We start from the raw sequence: 13,472 nt of genomic DNA, 5'->3' as shown, positions 1-13,472 counted from the left end.
ACTGGCACCCACCACCGAGCACTCAAGCGTGAGCAAAGCAACAGCAAAGGCACAGACTTGCAATGCCCCAAAGACTACTTGTGCACCTGGTATTCTACATACCACAGGCTCGCTCTCTCCCTAATAAGAGAGAAAGAGATGTCTCTGTTTCACAGTGAGAGGGGAGATATAACAAATAACTCGCTGGTTTCCAATGTTAAAAGTCCATTGTGTCGCTTTTCCGAGCTCTGTGCCCAAAGATTAGATTAGATTATGAGAACACTCAGTCCTCTTTTATTGTCATTTAGAAATGCATACATGCATTAAGAAATGATACCATGTTCCTCCAGAGTGATATCACAGAAAACAGGACAAACCAAAGACTAACACTGAGGAGCCACATAATTATAACATATAGTTACAGCAGTGCAAAGCAATAGCATAATTTGATAAAGAACAGACCATGGGCACAGTAAAAAAAAGTCTCAAGTCCTGATCGACTCCTGAGTCCCCGATAGCAGGCGGCAAAAGGGAGAAATTCCCTGCCATAAACCTCCAAGGCACCGACAACTGCCGATGCCTTGGAAGCAGCCGACCACAGCCGACACCGAGTCCATCCATCCGAAAACTTCGAGCCTCTGACCAGCCTCTCCGATACAGCCTCCCGAGCGCCATCCTCTGCCGAGCGCCTTCGACCTAGCCCCAGCCGCCAAAATAAGCAAAGCCAAGGATTCGGGGCCTTCTGCTTCGGAGATTCCGATTACCACACAGTAGCAGTGGCAGCGAAGCGGGCATTTCAGAAGTTTCTCCAGATGTTCTTCTGTGCTCTCACGTCTGTCTCCATCAAATCAGAATTGTGCACGGTCCCCTACTTGACAGATTACAGATATCATTCACCGGAGAGGCCGTGCACGCTGCGTCGCACCGCCATCTTCTTCTCCTCCTCCTCAAGTCTCTGGGCACACAGCCTTAGTTCTTCGATCTCCCATGACTCACTGATCTTCTGCCTGGATACCGACCTCCGATTTTCCACCCCATCTCCAGAGCCACAAAATCTCAGTCCTCTGAAGGCGAGCTGAGCTCTTAGGCTGCACCCTTGGCGTGCCGAATAACAGCCATTCATGAAACGCCGAGAGCGGGCCCCATTCGCGCAAAGAACTGTAGTCAGCATGTAACTCCAGGTCAGCGTCTTCAAAAAAAAACCTGGAAGGGAAAAATTGAGATATTAAAGATGGAAATAGAGCTGTTTCCAAAGATGAAAGCAAAGGAGCCACCATTAGGTGGTATTGATCCTCCTAAGCTCCACCCTCATCATGGTTGATGGTGGAGAAAGGGAAGCCCCTTTATTTGAAAAAGGAGGATGTCTCCTTGGTTCTAAAATGAATGAAAAGGGAGGACATCTCCTTTAATTTAAAGCTTTGTTTCCATTTACTTTTCCTAAAATTGTTTTATTTAGATCCCAAGCAGAGTAAAGGCCTTGGTGATTAATTTCCAAGGAAATCAAGCACTTAACATGCATGTAAAAATAGCACCTGAAGATTATTTCTCCCTACGTTATAAAGCTCTAGGTTTGCATTATTATATTGAGTGATCAAAATATTGATCCAATCACTAGTTCACCCTTACTTTTCCAAAATAGACTTGTTATGTGGAAGTAATTTGAATGTGTTGCCTTCCAAGAATTTTAATAGAGAATTAGTCCAACTTTTTTGGAATTAAGCTATTACACACACCAAGCATTGATTGTATTTTGTGTGGCTTTATCTCTCATGGAGTCATACAGCACAGAAATATGCTATTCATACCAACACGTCCATATTGACAACCAAGTACTAATCCCAGTTACCGCACTTGGTCAATAGCCTCTATGCCTTGACAATTCAAGTGCTCATCCAGATGATATTTGTGTGAGTATCTGTCCCCATCACAAATTTGGGCACTGCATTTCAGATTTGAACAGTCCTCTGGCTAGAAAAAAATCTTCCTCGGGTTCTCTCTAAACTTCTCACCCCTTAGCCAAAACAATGCTTTTGAGTCTTAGTCAACACTACTGAGGGGAGAAAATTCCTACTGCCTACCTGATGTATGCCCCACATTTTGTATACCATAATCAGGTTCCCATTTCTGTCCAAGGAAACTAAGTCTGTCATCATAACTAAAACATCATATCCTGGTGAATCTCCTGTATAGTGTGGCAACCACAATTGTGCAGATACTTAGTCTGCAGTAAGTTTTACAAAGCTGTGCCATAACACCTCTGCTTTAATATCCTACACCCCAGCTAATGGAAGCAAATATCTCACATGCCATCCTTATCATCTCATCTATTTGTGCAGCTGCCTTCATTGATGAATGTTCCTCCTTTCCTCAATGTTTCCTAGGGCCCTACCATCCATTATATACATCTTACCTTTAGTGGTCCTCTTAAAGTGCATCACCTCATACTAATCAATGTTAAATGCATTAAGCCATACCACATAGGAACAGAATTAGGCCATTCAGCCCATTGAGTCTGCTCTGCCATTCCATCACAGCTGATCCTGGATCCCACTCAACCCCACACCCCTGCCTTCTCGCCATATCCTTTGGTACCCTGACCGATCAGGAAACAATCAAAACTTCTGCCTTAAATATACCCACGGAGTTGGCCTCCACTGTAGTCTGTGGCGGGGCATTCCACAGTTTCACTACTCTGGCTAAAAAAAAATCTTCCTCATCTCTGTTCTAGAAGGTCGCCCCTCAGTTTTGAGGCTCTGCCCTCTAGTTCTAGATACCCCCACCATAGGAAAACATCCTCTCTACCCTATCTAGTCCTTTCAACATTCAGTACGTTTCAATGAGATTCCCCCCACCTTCTTCTAAATTTCAGTGAGTACAGGCCCAAAGTTGCCAAATGCTCCTCGTATGTTAACCCCTTCATTCCCAGAATCATCCTTATGAATCTCCTCTGGACTCTCTGCAATGACAGCACATCCTTTCTGAGATATGGGGTGCAAAACTGTTGGTAGTACTCCTAGTGCTGCCTGTCTTACAAAGTCTCTGTATTATCTCCTTGTTTTTATATTCTATCCCCCTTGAACTAAATGCCAACATTTCATTTGCCTTCTTTAACACAGACTCAGCTTGTAAATTAACCTACTGGGAGTCTTGCACGAGGACTCCCAAGTCCCTCTGCATCTCTGATACTTGAACCTTCTCCCCATTTAGGTAATAGTCCGCACTATTGTTCCTTTTATCAGAATGCATAATCATACATTTCCCAGCACTGTATTCTATCTGCCACTTTTTTGTCCATTCTTTCAATTTGTCTAGGTCCTGCAGCAATTGCGTTGCTTCCTCAGCACTACCTACCCCTTACTCTATCTCCATAAATTCTGCAAAATTTGCCACAAAGTAGTCAATTTTATTACCTAAATCATCGACAAACAATATAAAAAGTAGCTGACCCCTGAGGAACACCACTAGTCACTGACAGCCAACCAGAAATGCCCCCTTTATTCCCTCTCACTGCCTCCTGCCCGTCAGCCATTCCTCTATCCATGCCAGTATCCTTCCTGTAACGCCATAGGATTTTATCTTGTTAAGCAGCCTCATGTGTGGCACCTTATCAAGTCTAAATAAGTGACATCCATTGCCTCTCCTTTGTCCAACCTGCTTGTTACTTCCTCAAATAACTCCTAACAGATATGTCAGGCGTGATTTTCCTTTGCAGAAACCCTACTGACTGACTTATTTTATCAGTCTCCACCTACCTCAAAACTTCATCCTTAATAATGGACTCCAACCCTTTCCCAACCACTGAGGTTAAGCTAACTGGCCTATAATTCCTTTCTTTTGTCTTCCTCCCTTCTTAAAGAGTGGAGTGACATTTGCAATCTTCCACTCCTCTGGGGCCATGCCAGAATCAAGTGATTCTTGAAAGATCGTGACCAATGCATCTGTTATCTCTTCAGCAACCTCTCTCAGAACTCTGAGATGTAGTCCGTCTGGTCCAGGTGCCTTATCCACCTTAAGACCTTACAGTTTGTCTAGCACTTTTTTCTTGGAAATAGCAATGGCACTCAGTCCTGCTCCCTGACACTTACAGACCTCTGGCACATTGCTAGTGTCTTCCACATTGAAGATGGTTGCCAAGTACCTATTAAGTTCATCTTCCATTTCTTTGTCCCCCATTACTCCATTACTACCTCACTAGCATTATTTTCCAGTGGTCCAATATCAACTCTCACCACCCTTTTACTCTTTATATAACTGGAAAAAAAATAATATCCTGCTTTATATTATCGGCTAATTTGCCCTCATGTTTCATCTTTTCCCTTAGAGCTTTTTCAGTTGCTTTTTGTTGGATTTTGAAAGCTCCCCAATCATCCAACTTCCCACTCACTTTTGTTACCTTTTAATGCCCTTTCCTTGGCTACTATGCAGTCCTCAACTTCCCTTGTCAGCCAATATTGCCTACCCCTGCCATTTGAGAACCACCACTTCTGTGGGACATGTCTATACTTGTGAACTATTCCCAGAAACTTAAGCCATCTCTGCTCTGCCATCATCCCCACCAGTATCCTCCAAAAATCCACTTGGGCAAGCTTTTCTCTCATGCCACCATAATTTCCTTTATTCTATTGTAATACTGAAACATGTGACTTATGCTTCTCCCTCTCAAACTGCAGTATGAATTCAATCATATTATGATCACTGTCTCCTAAGGGTTCCTTTACATTAAGCTCCCTAATAAGATCTGGATGATTACGCAACTCCCAATCTATGACGGCCTTTCCCTGAGCAGGCTCAAGCACAAGCTGCTCTGAAAAGCCATCTGGTAGGCATTCAACAAATTCCCTCTCTTGCAATCCAACACCAACCTGATTTTTCCAATCCCCTTGCATATTGAGGTCCTCCATTACAATTGTGTCATTACCCTTATGTCTTTTCCAGCTCCCTTTGCAATCTCAACCCCACATTTTGGCTATTTGGAGGCCCATATATATGATTCCATAATGTTTCTTTTTACCCTTGCAGTTTCTTAACTCTACCCACAAAGATTCAACTTTCTCTGATCCTGTGTCAGCTCTTTCTTAAGATATAATCCCATCTCTTATCAACAGAGCCACACCACCACCTATGCCTTCCCGCCTGTCCATTCAATACGAAGTATATCCTTTGAAGTTAAGCTCCTGACTATCGCCGCCTTTCAGTCACGACTCAGTGACATCCACTACATCATACTGACAAATCTGTAATTGCGCCACAAGTTCATTGGTACCAATTTGTACTAGGGCTTCTGGCAGCTCACCCTCCCTTTCAGAATATTGTGGACGCATTCAGAAACACTGCGGACTCTAGCACCTAGGAGGCAAACTACTATATGTGTTCCTTTTTCGCATCCACAGAATTGCTTATCTGTCCCCCTGACTATAGAGTCCCCTATTACTGCTGCCATCCTCTTCGGTTCCCTACCCTTCTGAGCCAGAAGGCCAGACTCAGTGCCAAAGGTACAGCTGCTGTTGCTTCCCCGGTAGGTCGTTTCCCCCCCACCCACCCCAACAGTACTCAAAATGGAGTACGTTCTTTACTTTTCCTAACAATGCGAAGGTCATCGAACCACAACTCCATTCCCCTTCCACAGTCTCTAAGGAGCTGCATCTCAATGCACCTAGTGCAGATCTGGCTATCAAGGAGGCTGGTAGTCATCCAGAAATCCCACATCTGACACCTAGAACAGAAAACTAGCTCTGTAGACATATCCCCTATCTCTTAAGAGTTAAATAAGAAATAAGGAAAGAACTTGCCTACAATTACACAAACACACACATTATATTATATAATACAACTACTATATAGCCAACTACAGCCTCGTTAATATTAAGTTGTCCCATTCAGGCCTAAAAATTTAATCGCCATGGAGAATTTCTTATTCTTGTGGGATACATCTTTCCTGATAAGGAAGGTCACTCTGCTTGGCAGATGAAATGTGGTTGTGAAAGCAATCTCAGGTTGTGGGGCCTTCTCTGTGGTGGTTGTGGGAGTTGAGTCTGAGACTGCTGGAAGAGGTTCTGACAGCCCTGGACACCTTTCTTCTCTCCTTTTCTCAGCTTTTCTTTCTGTATCTACTTCAATCTTGCTTCTCTCATGGTCTTGGCTTCTTTCTTTCTCTCTTTATCTCGATTGCTTTCTTGGTCATGCTCATGGTTCCGATCTCTCTCATGCCATCATTTCTGTTCTTTATCTTCTTCCTAGGATGGCCATCTTGATCTTGGGAAGATCCATTTAGTTCACAGGAGTATTCTCTTATTAATCTTATTGCTCCCTTTACAATCTGATCTCTTCTCTTCATTTTCTTATCCACAACATCATCTGACAAATCTGTTTTCATATCTTCATTGACTCCTTTCTTTTGGGCCTTCCATTCATCCAGCTGGACTTCGGTATTTGCATCTATTTTTACAAGCAGCTTTTTGTCTCCCATTTGAAGTTCATGCAATAACCTAAATGCACACAGAGTAGGTTTGGGTTCTTTACACTCATAAAAGCTAGCAATTCTTCTGAAGTTCCTTGAACTCTTTTCCAGATTAAATCCAAGCCATATTTTGCAAGTAACTGCCGAATTAACATATCAAAAGCTTTCTCAGATATGTTGCCTATGAGAGCTGTTGTAATCAGACCACTGTTTTCGTCACTTTCACAATCCTTCTGAGCAGCATGGTCCTTCCTTGGTCCAATATGCTTTCTAACTAGGGGCTCAGAGGATGGCACCTGTTTGGCCTCTGAGCAACAATTCATGGTGTCCAGCATGGAGACAATTGCAGCATCGTTCATTACCTTTCTTAATTTGCTTTCAGTTCTCTGTTACTCTGTTTTCAGCCTCTGTTACAGTGTCTGGCTCTCCAATCAAGTTGTAGTTGAATCTGCCAATCATGCCCCTACAATGCCAACCCTCCTGTTTTTACCACATACAAATTGCTCACACTCTTTCATTCCCAACTACAACTCAACTGCATCACTATCTGGTGTTTAATGTTGATATAGCAATTTCAACTGCTCTTTTAAATGTTGTACTTCAGTTAAGGAGCCATTTGAATGCTTTCTTGTAAGATTCCACAAACATAAAATTAATTGGAAAGAAAACAAGGGAGTCTGGAATGTGAATCTAACTTCATTTTTTTACTTTAAGCGAAGCATGCATGTAGATGTGGCAGCATAATGACATATGCCATTTATGTACTTTTACATATAACTGGCAATGCATTATGTTAATAACAAAGAATGCTTAGCAATATATATAAAATATTACTCATATATTACCGAAATTTTAAATACCCAACAAGCTGTTGCGTAAGCTGCCCTTGTTGGGTTTTATCACTTCTCTCTGTAACTGCATGTTGCACTTATTAACAGAAAGACCATAGTCAATCTATATTGGTAGAAACTTCTCCAGCTCCATCACACTGAACACTGATGCACCCTCCCCCCCCCCCCACCCCCCCGGGCTGAATGTTCAGTAGTCTTGCGGCCTGGGGTAAGAAACTGTTTCCCATCCTATCAGTTCTTGTCTTAATGTTATAGTATCTTCAACCTGAGATAGGGGGTCAAAGAGATTGTTGGAGGATCGGGAGGGATCATTGACAATCTTAAGGGCTATGTCTATGCAGTGCTCCTGATAAATATCTTTGGGAGGAAAAGCAACCCCAATGATCTTCTGAGCAGTCCTTACAATCCTTCATAGCAACTTGCAGTCAGATGTCTTGCAATTCCCATACCAGATGATGATGTAGCTGGCCAGACCACTCAATGGTACTCCTATAAAAATTAGTTGGAATGAAGGGCTGGACGAGCTGGAAAAATGAAAAATGGCAGATGAAATTTAATGGAGACAAGTATGAGGTGATGCACTGTGAGAGGGCATACCAGGGGAGGACTTACATGGTGCATGGTAGGGCACTGAAGAGTGTGGTAGAACAGAGGGATTTAGGAGTACAGATCCATAACTCCTTGAAAGTGGGCACCACAGATACAGTAGTTAGGGTACTTAAGAGAGCTTTTGGCACATCGGCTTTTATAAATCAAAGTGTTGAGTACTGGGATATTGTGTTGAAGTTTATATAAAAAAAATTGTTCAGACCAAATTTGGAGTATTGCATGCAGTTCTGGTCACCTATCTTCAGGAAAGATATTAACAAGGTTAAAGAGTGCAGGAAAAAAAATACAAGGACATTGCTGGAACTTGAAGAACTCAGTTATGCGAAGGTTGAATAGGTTAGGACTTTATTCCCTGGAGTGTAGAATAATGAGGGAAGAGTTGATAGAGGTGTACAAAATTATGAAGGGATTAGATAGGGTAAGAGCAGCAAGCTTTTTCCACTGAATTTGGGTGAAACTGGAACTGGAGGTCATAGCTTAAGAATGAAATGTGACATATTTAAGGGGAATGGGCCGGAAATGTCTTTACTCAGAGGGCAGTATGAGTGTGGAATGAGCTGCCAGAGGAAGTGGTGGATGCGGGCTTTGTTTCAACATTAGAGAATATTGGATAAGTACATGGATGGAAAGGGTTGGAAGGGCTGTGGTCCAGGTGTCGGACGATGTGACTAGGCAGAATACCAGTTTGGCATAGACTAGATATGCTGAAGGGTGTGTTTCTATGCTGTGATGTTCTATGACTATAACAGACATCTGCTCCACAACTACTAGATTTTAGATTCAAATCCTTTATCTGTTCCATGATGCAGCAGGGTGTACTATAAAACATAGCAGGATTAGGCCATTTGGCCCATTGAGTCTGCCCTGCCATTCCATCATGGCCGATTTATTATCCCTCACAGCCCCATTCTCCTGCCTTCTCCCTTAAACCTTTGATACCCTTACTAATCACGAACCCATCAACCTCCACTTTAAATGTACCCAATGACTTGGCCTCCACAGCCATCTGTGGCAATGAAATTCACAGATTCACCACCTTTGGGCTTAAGAAATTCCTCCTTATCTCTGTTCTAAAAGAATGTCCTTCTATTCTAGGTTCCAGTCCTTTTTTTTTATGCCATGGTCACCTACCATTAACCAATGGGAACCCCTGCTCTACACTGAGGCTGCACCCTCTAGTGGTCTTAGACTCCCCCACTACTGGAAACCTCCTTGCCACATCTACACTATCTAGGTCTTTCAATATTCAATAGGTTTCAATGAGATCTCCCCTCATTCTTCTAAACTCTTCAACATTAACCCTTTCATTCCCAGAATCATTCTCATAAACATCCTCTGGACTCTCTCCATTGTCAGCACGTCCTTTCTTAGATAAGAGGCCAAAACCTGCTCACAGTACTCCATGTGGTCTGACCAATGCCTTATCAAACTTCATCATTACATCCTTGCCTTTATATTCTAGTCCTCTCACAATGACCTTCCTTACTGCTGGCTCAACCTAGAAGTTAACCATTAGGGACTCCAGAACAAGGACTCCAAAATGCTTTTTCGCCTCTGATTTATGAATTTTCTTCTCATTTAGAAAATATTCTATGCTTTTATACCTTCTTCTAAAGTACATGACCATATACTTACCCAGACTATATTCCATCTGCCATTTCTTTGCCATTCTCTGAATCTAAGTCCTTCTGTGTACTCCCTGCCTCCTCAACAATACCTGGCCCTCTACCTATCATCCACAAACTTGGGCACAAAACCATCAATTCTATTTTCCAAATCATTGATATATAACCTAAAAAGAAGTGCTCCCAACATTGACCCCTGCAGAACACTACTAGTCACCAGCAACCAATCAGAAAAGGCCCCCTTTGTTCCCATTCTTTGCTTCCTGCCAGTCAGCCAATCTTTTCTCCAAGTAGAACTCATGTCAATTTATTATTGTGCTCCACACCGCTTGAGGTTAAATTAGATATTTGAGTTTCCAGCAAAGAAATGGCCATGCTGATGTTTTTGCCCATCTAGGTCTCTTAAATGTGGTAATTGTATCTCCACTGGAATCATGCTTCAGGTGGCAACCACTTTCTCTTATAAGCAGTTGACATTTCGAGTCTTGCCTGAAATTTCAACTATTTATTCCTCTCCATGGATGCTGCTTGACCTGCTGAGCTCCTCTTCCCCACCAAGGAAGTTAATCCTCAGCAATAACTTGTGCTGTCTGCTGGACCTCAAAAAGCAGTAGTTGTATACATGTAAATTTTTAAATTTTCTGAATTTTGCAAGTAAAATATCCTGCCATGCACATTTGTGTTATTTTAGGATATCTTTTAGTAGAGCGCAGTTAATTGAATTCTGCAAGGGCAGTGATTATTTCACTTTCAAATACCTTTTTTTAATATACTAAACAGCTTAAGTTACTACTTTAAAGCAGAGCACAATGCAGCTTCAATCTCCAATAAAACTGGAGGATTTTTCTTTCCCCATTTCATTACCGAACTATTAAATTTATACATAGCTTATTACAACTATAAACTGATGAAACAAGCAATCAATGCCAGAAAGCAGCAATGGGTAACTAACCTGTTGGGGGCAGGCCCTCTGTTACTACATAAAAACAGACTTGGGGGTAATTTCAAGCTAAATTGGGAAATATCGAATAAGCAAAACTGTGCTTGATTTTTTTTTCATCTTTTGTTAACTTATTTACCAATACATAGGCTGTGTTTTTAATATTTTTTTTGTATAATATATTGCCTTTTGTGATTGTTGCAATCTTAGGGCCATTTTATTTTCCCTTGTCCATTCGTCCCCCCCATCCCTCCCCACTGATCTCCCTCCTGGCACTTATCCTTGTAAGTGGAACAAGTGCTACACGTGCCCTTACACTTCCCCCCTTACCACCATTCAGGGCCCTAGACAGTCCTTCCAGGTGAGGCGACACTTCACCTGTGAGTCGGCTGGGGTGATATACTGCGTCCAGTGCTCCCAATGTGGCCTTCTATATATTGGCGAGACCCGACGCAGAATGGGAGATCGTTTCGCTGAACACCTACGCTCTGTCCGCCAGAGAAAGCAGGATCTCCCAGTGGCCACACATTTTAATTCCATATCCCATTCCCATTCTGATATGTCTGTCCACAGCCTCCTCTACTGTAAGGATGAAGCCACACTCAGGTTGGAAGAACAACACCTTATATTCCGTCTGGGTAGCCTCCAACCTGATGGCATGACCATCGACTTCTCTAACTTCCACTAATGCCCCACCTCCCCTTCGTACTCCATCCGTTATTTATTTATATATACACATTCTTTCTCTCTCTCTCCTTTTTCTCCCTCTGTCCCTCTGACTATGCCCCTTGCCCATCCTCTGGGTTTTTTCCCCCCCTCCCCATTTTCCTTCTCCCTGGGCCTCCTGTCCCATGATCCTCTCATATCCCTTTTTGCCAATCACCCGTCCAGCCCTTGGCTCTATCCCTCCCCCTCCTGTCTTCTCCTATTATTCTGGATCTCCCCCTCCCCCTCCCACTTTCAAATCTCTTACTAACTCTTCTTTCAGTTAGTCCTGACGAAGGGTCTCGGCCCGAAACGTCGACTGTACCTCTTCCTAGAGATGCTGCCTGGCCTGCTGCATTCACCAGCAACTTTGATGTGTGTTGCTTGAATTTCTGGCACCTGCAGAATTCCTCGTGGCCGTTTTATTCTGTTTCATCACCATCATCATCATGCACTATGTCATCTGACATAGGCAATCGTGGTTTTTGACCATAATTGTTCTTGGCAACTTTTTTCTACCTTTCTGGTTAGATTAAAATGTATCTTTTCAATCAGAACCTCTTTAGTTCTTCGTGTTTTACACTGTTTTCCGGAACAAAACAGTTTTCTTGATCGGAGGTCTTGTGTAAATTCTTACAGTCTGGTTATTAATATTGGTGCTTGCTGTCTCACTGTCCAAATAATCTTCCACACGGATGTGAATAAATGTACCAGCATAAAATGGAGAAATAAATTTCTTTTGAGTAATTCTCTTTTTTTTCAGACCTGAAGAAAGGATTCTGTCATGTATTTTGCCCATGATGCGCAAGAACCTTTTTAACTGAGTGAATATGTGTCTTTTGGTAATTTCTATGTCAGCTCAAGTGTTTCCTAAAACTATGCATCACAGATGCAGCTCTCCTTCTTCCACCATCCTCTACCCTCTGCCATTTATTTTGAACCAAATAAGATGGTCTATGAAAGTACTGTGTATTTTAGCAATATTTTAAAATTGCATTTCTTGTGTTTCTTCTTTCCAAGACATGTCGGGTCTGCCAGATGATGCTACCCAATAAATGCAGTTATGCTGCTCATCTGCGTATTCATGCACACAAGTCCCCTTATTGCTGTCCGGAATGTGGTGCGGTATGTCGCTCAGCTTATTTCCAAACTCACGTCAAGGAGAACTGCCTACACTATGCACGGACAGTAGCATATAGGTCAGTATGAAAAAACATTCTAGTGCTAATTAATCATTTTTTTGAAAAATTACACTTGAATTACTGCTCTAAAATAAATAAAATCTATACATAGAGAAATTAAGGAGAAAAAAAAGGACAGTTTGACATTAAATGTATTGTTCTCCTCCTGCAGATAAACATTGGCCAGTAATGCTCCAAGATTCTTATGAGGAAATACTGCTTTTTTTAATATATATTTCTACTGCACTTGAGCACTGTAGATCACTGGTGTTAAACAAAAAATTACTGGAAATGTTCAGCAAGTCGGGCTGCTCTCTGAAAGAATTTCCTCAGAACTCAAAATTATGAGTTAGGAACACAGCGTAATTGTTGAATGCATTAACTGCTGTTACTGCTTCAGTGAATGGCAGGACGGAAGTGAAAGTTAGTTGGTGTTGTGGGATCATCAACAGTCCCTGAATATTGTTTATTCTCTGAAAATAACCAGAAAATGGGGGCACATTGTTGAATGGGGCAACACTGGTACAGCTAACAAAGATGCTGCCCTTACAGTTCCAGCAACCTAGGTTTGATCCTGATATTTGGTGAGGATTTTGTGTGTTCTCCCTGTGGTGAGTGGGTTGGTAGGTTAGTTGGCCAGCATAAATTGTCCCCAGACAGTAGATAAGCAGTAGAATCTGCAAGTATTAATAAATTGTGGGGAGAATGAAATGAGATCAGTGTTGGATTAGTGTAAGTTGGTGTTTGACAGTTGGCATAGACTCAATGGGCTGAACGGTTCTGATAACTAAGAAGAATGAAGCTTGATGGTATTTCTTGTATGTTCCTTACAAAAGCAGATATTCCAGGAATTTTGCACATAAATATAACTGGAATCCTCATACCCATATTATAAATCTCCAGTTGTTTCCTTATTCAGAAGTGGAATATATAACATTATAGCTAAATATACTATGCCCCTACAATTGCAGAAGACCTTTGAAAGACACAAAGGCCAGATAAGGTGTTTTCAGTAGTGTCAGCAAAGGAGCTATTAAGTCAAGTTTCCTTATTCCATAAAGAGGCAGTAAACTTCATAGTGTGGTCAGTTTTTTAATTTGTCTGGAAAAGGTCCAGGGAAACAGT

General features: G+C 42.0%; 1 protein-coding gene across 8 annotated transcripts in view; it reads left to right on the top strand.

Annotated features, from left to right (window-relative positions):
* Positions 1-13,472, top strand: part of znf592 (zinc finger protein 592) — a 201,639-nt gene that overhangs the window by 152,404 nt on the left and 35,763 nt on the right. For all 8 annotated transcript variants that reach the window (XM_072282332.1, XM_072282328.1, XM_072282331.1 and 5 more), the window contains one exon: positions 12,187-12,365. In XM_072282332.1, the coding sequence (XP_072138433.1) occupies positions 12,187-12,365 (179 nt within the window). The remainder of the gene's footprint in view (positions 1-12,186; positions 12,366-13,472) is intronic.

Source organism: Mobula birostris, chromosome 18 (assembly GCF_030028105.1).
Source record: "Mobula birostris isolate sMobBir1 chromosome 18, sMobBir1.hap1, whole genome shotgun sequence".
In the NCBI taxonomy this organism is placed as follows: Eukaryota; Metazoa; Chordata; class Chondrichthyes; order Myliobatiformes; family Myliobatidae; genus Mobula; species Mobula birostris.
Note: the sequence above shows the minus strand (reverse complement) of the source record. Positions and strands in the feature narration are given on the sequence as shown.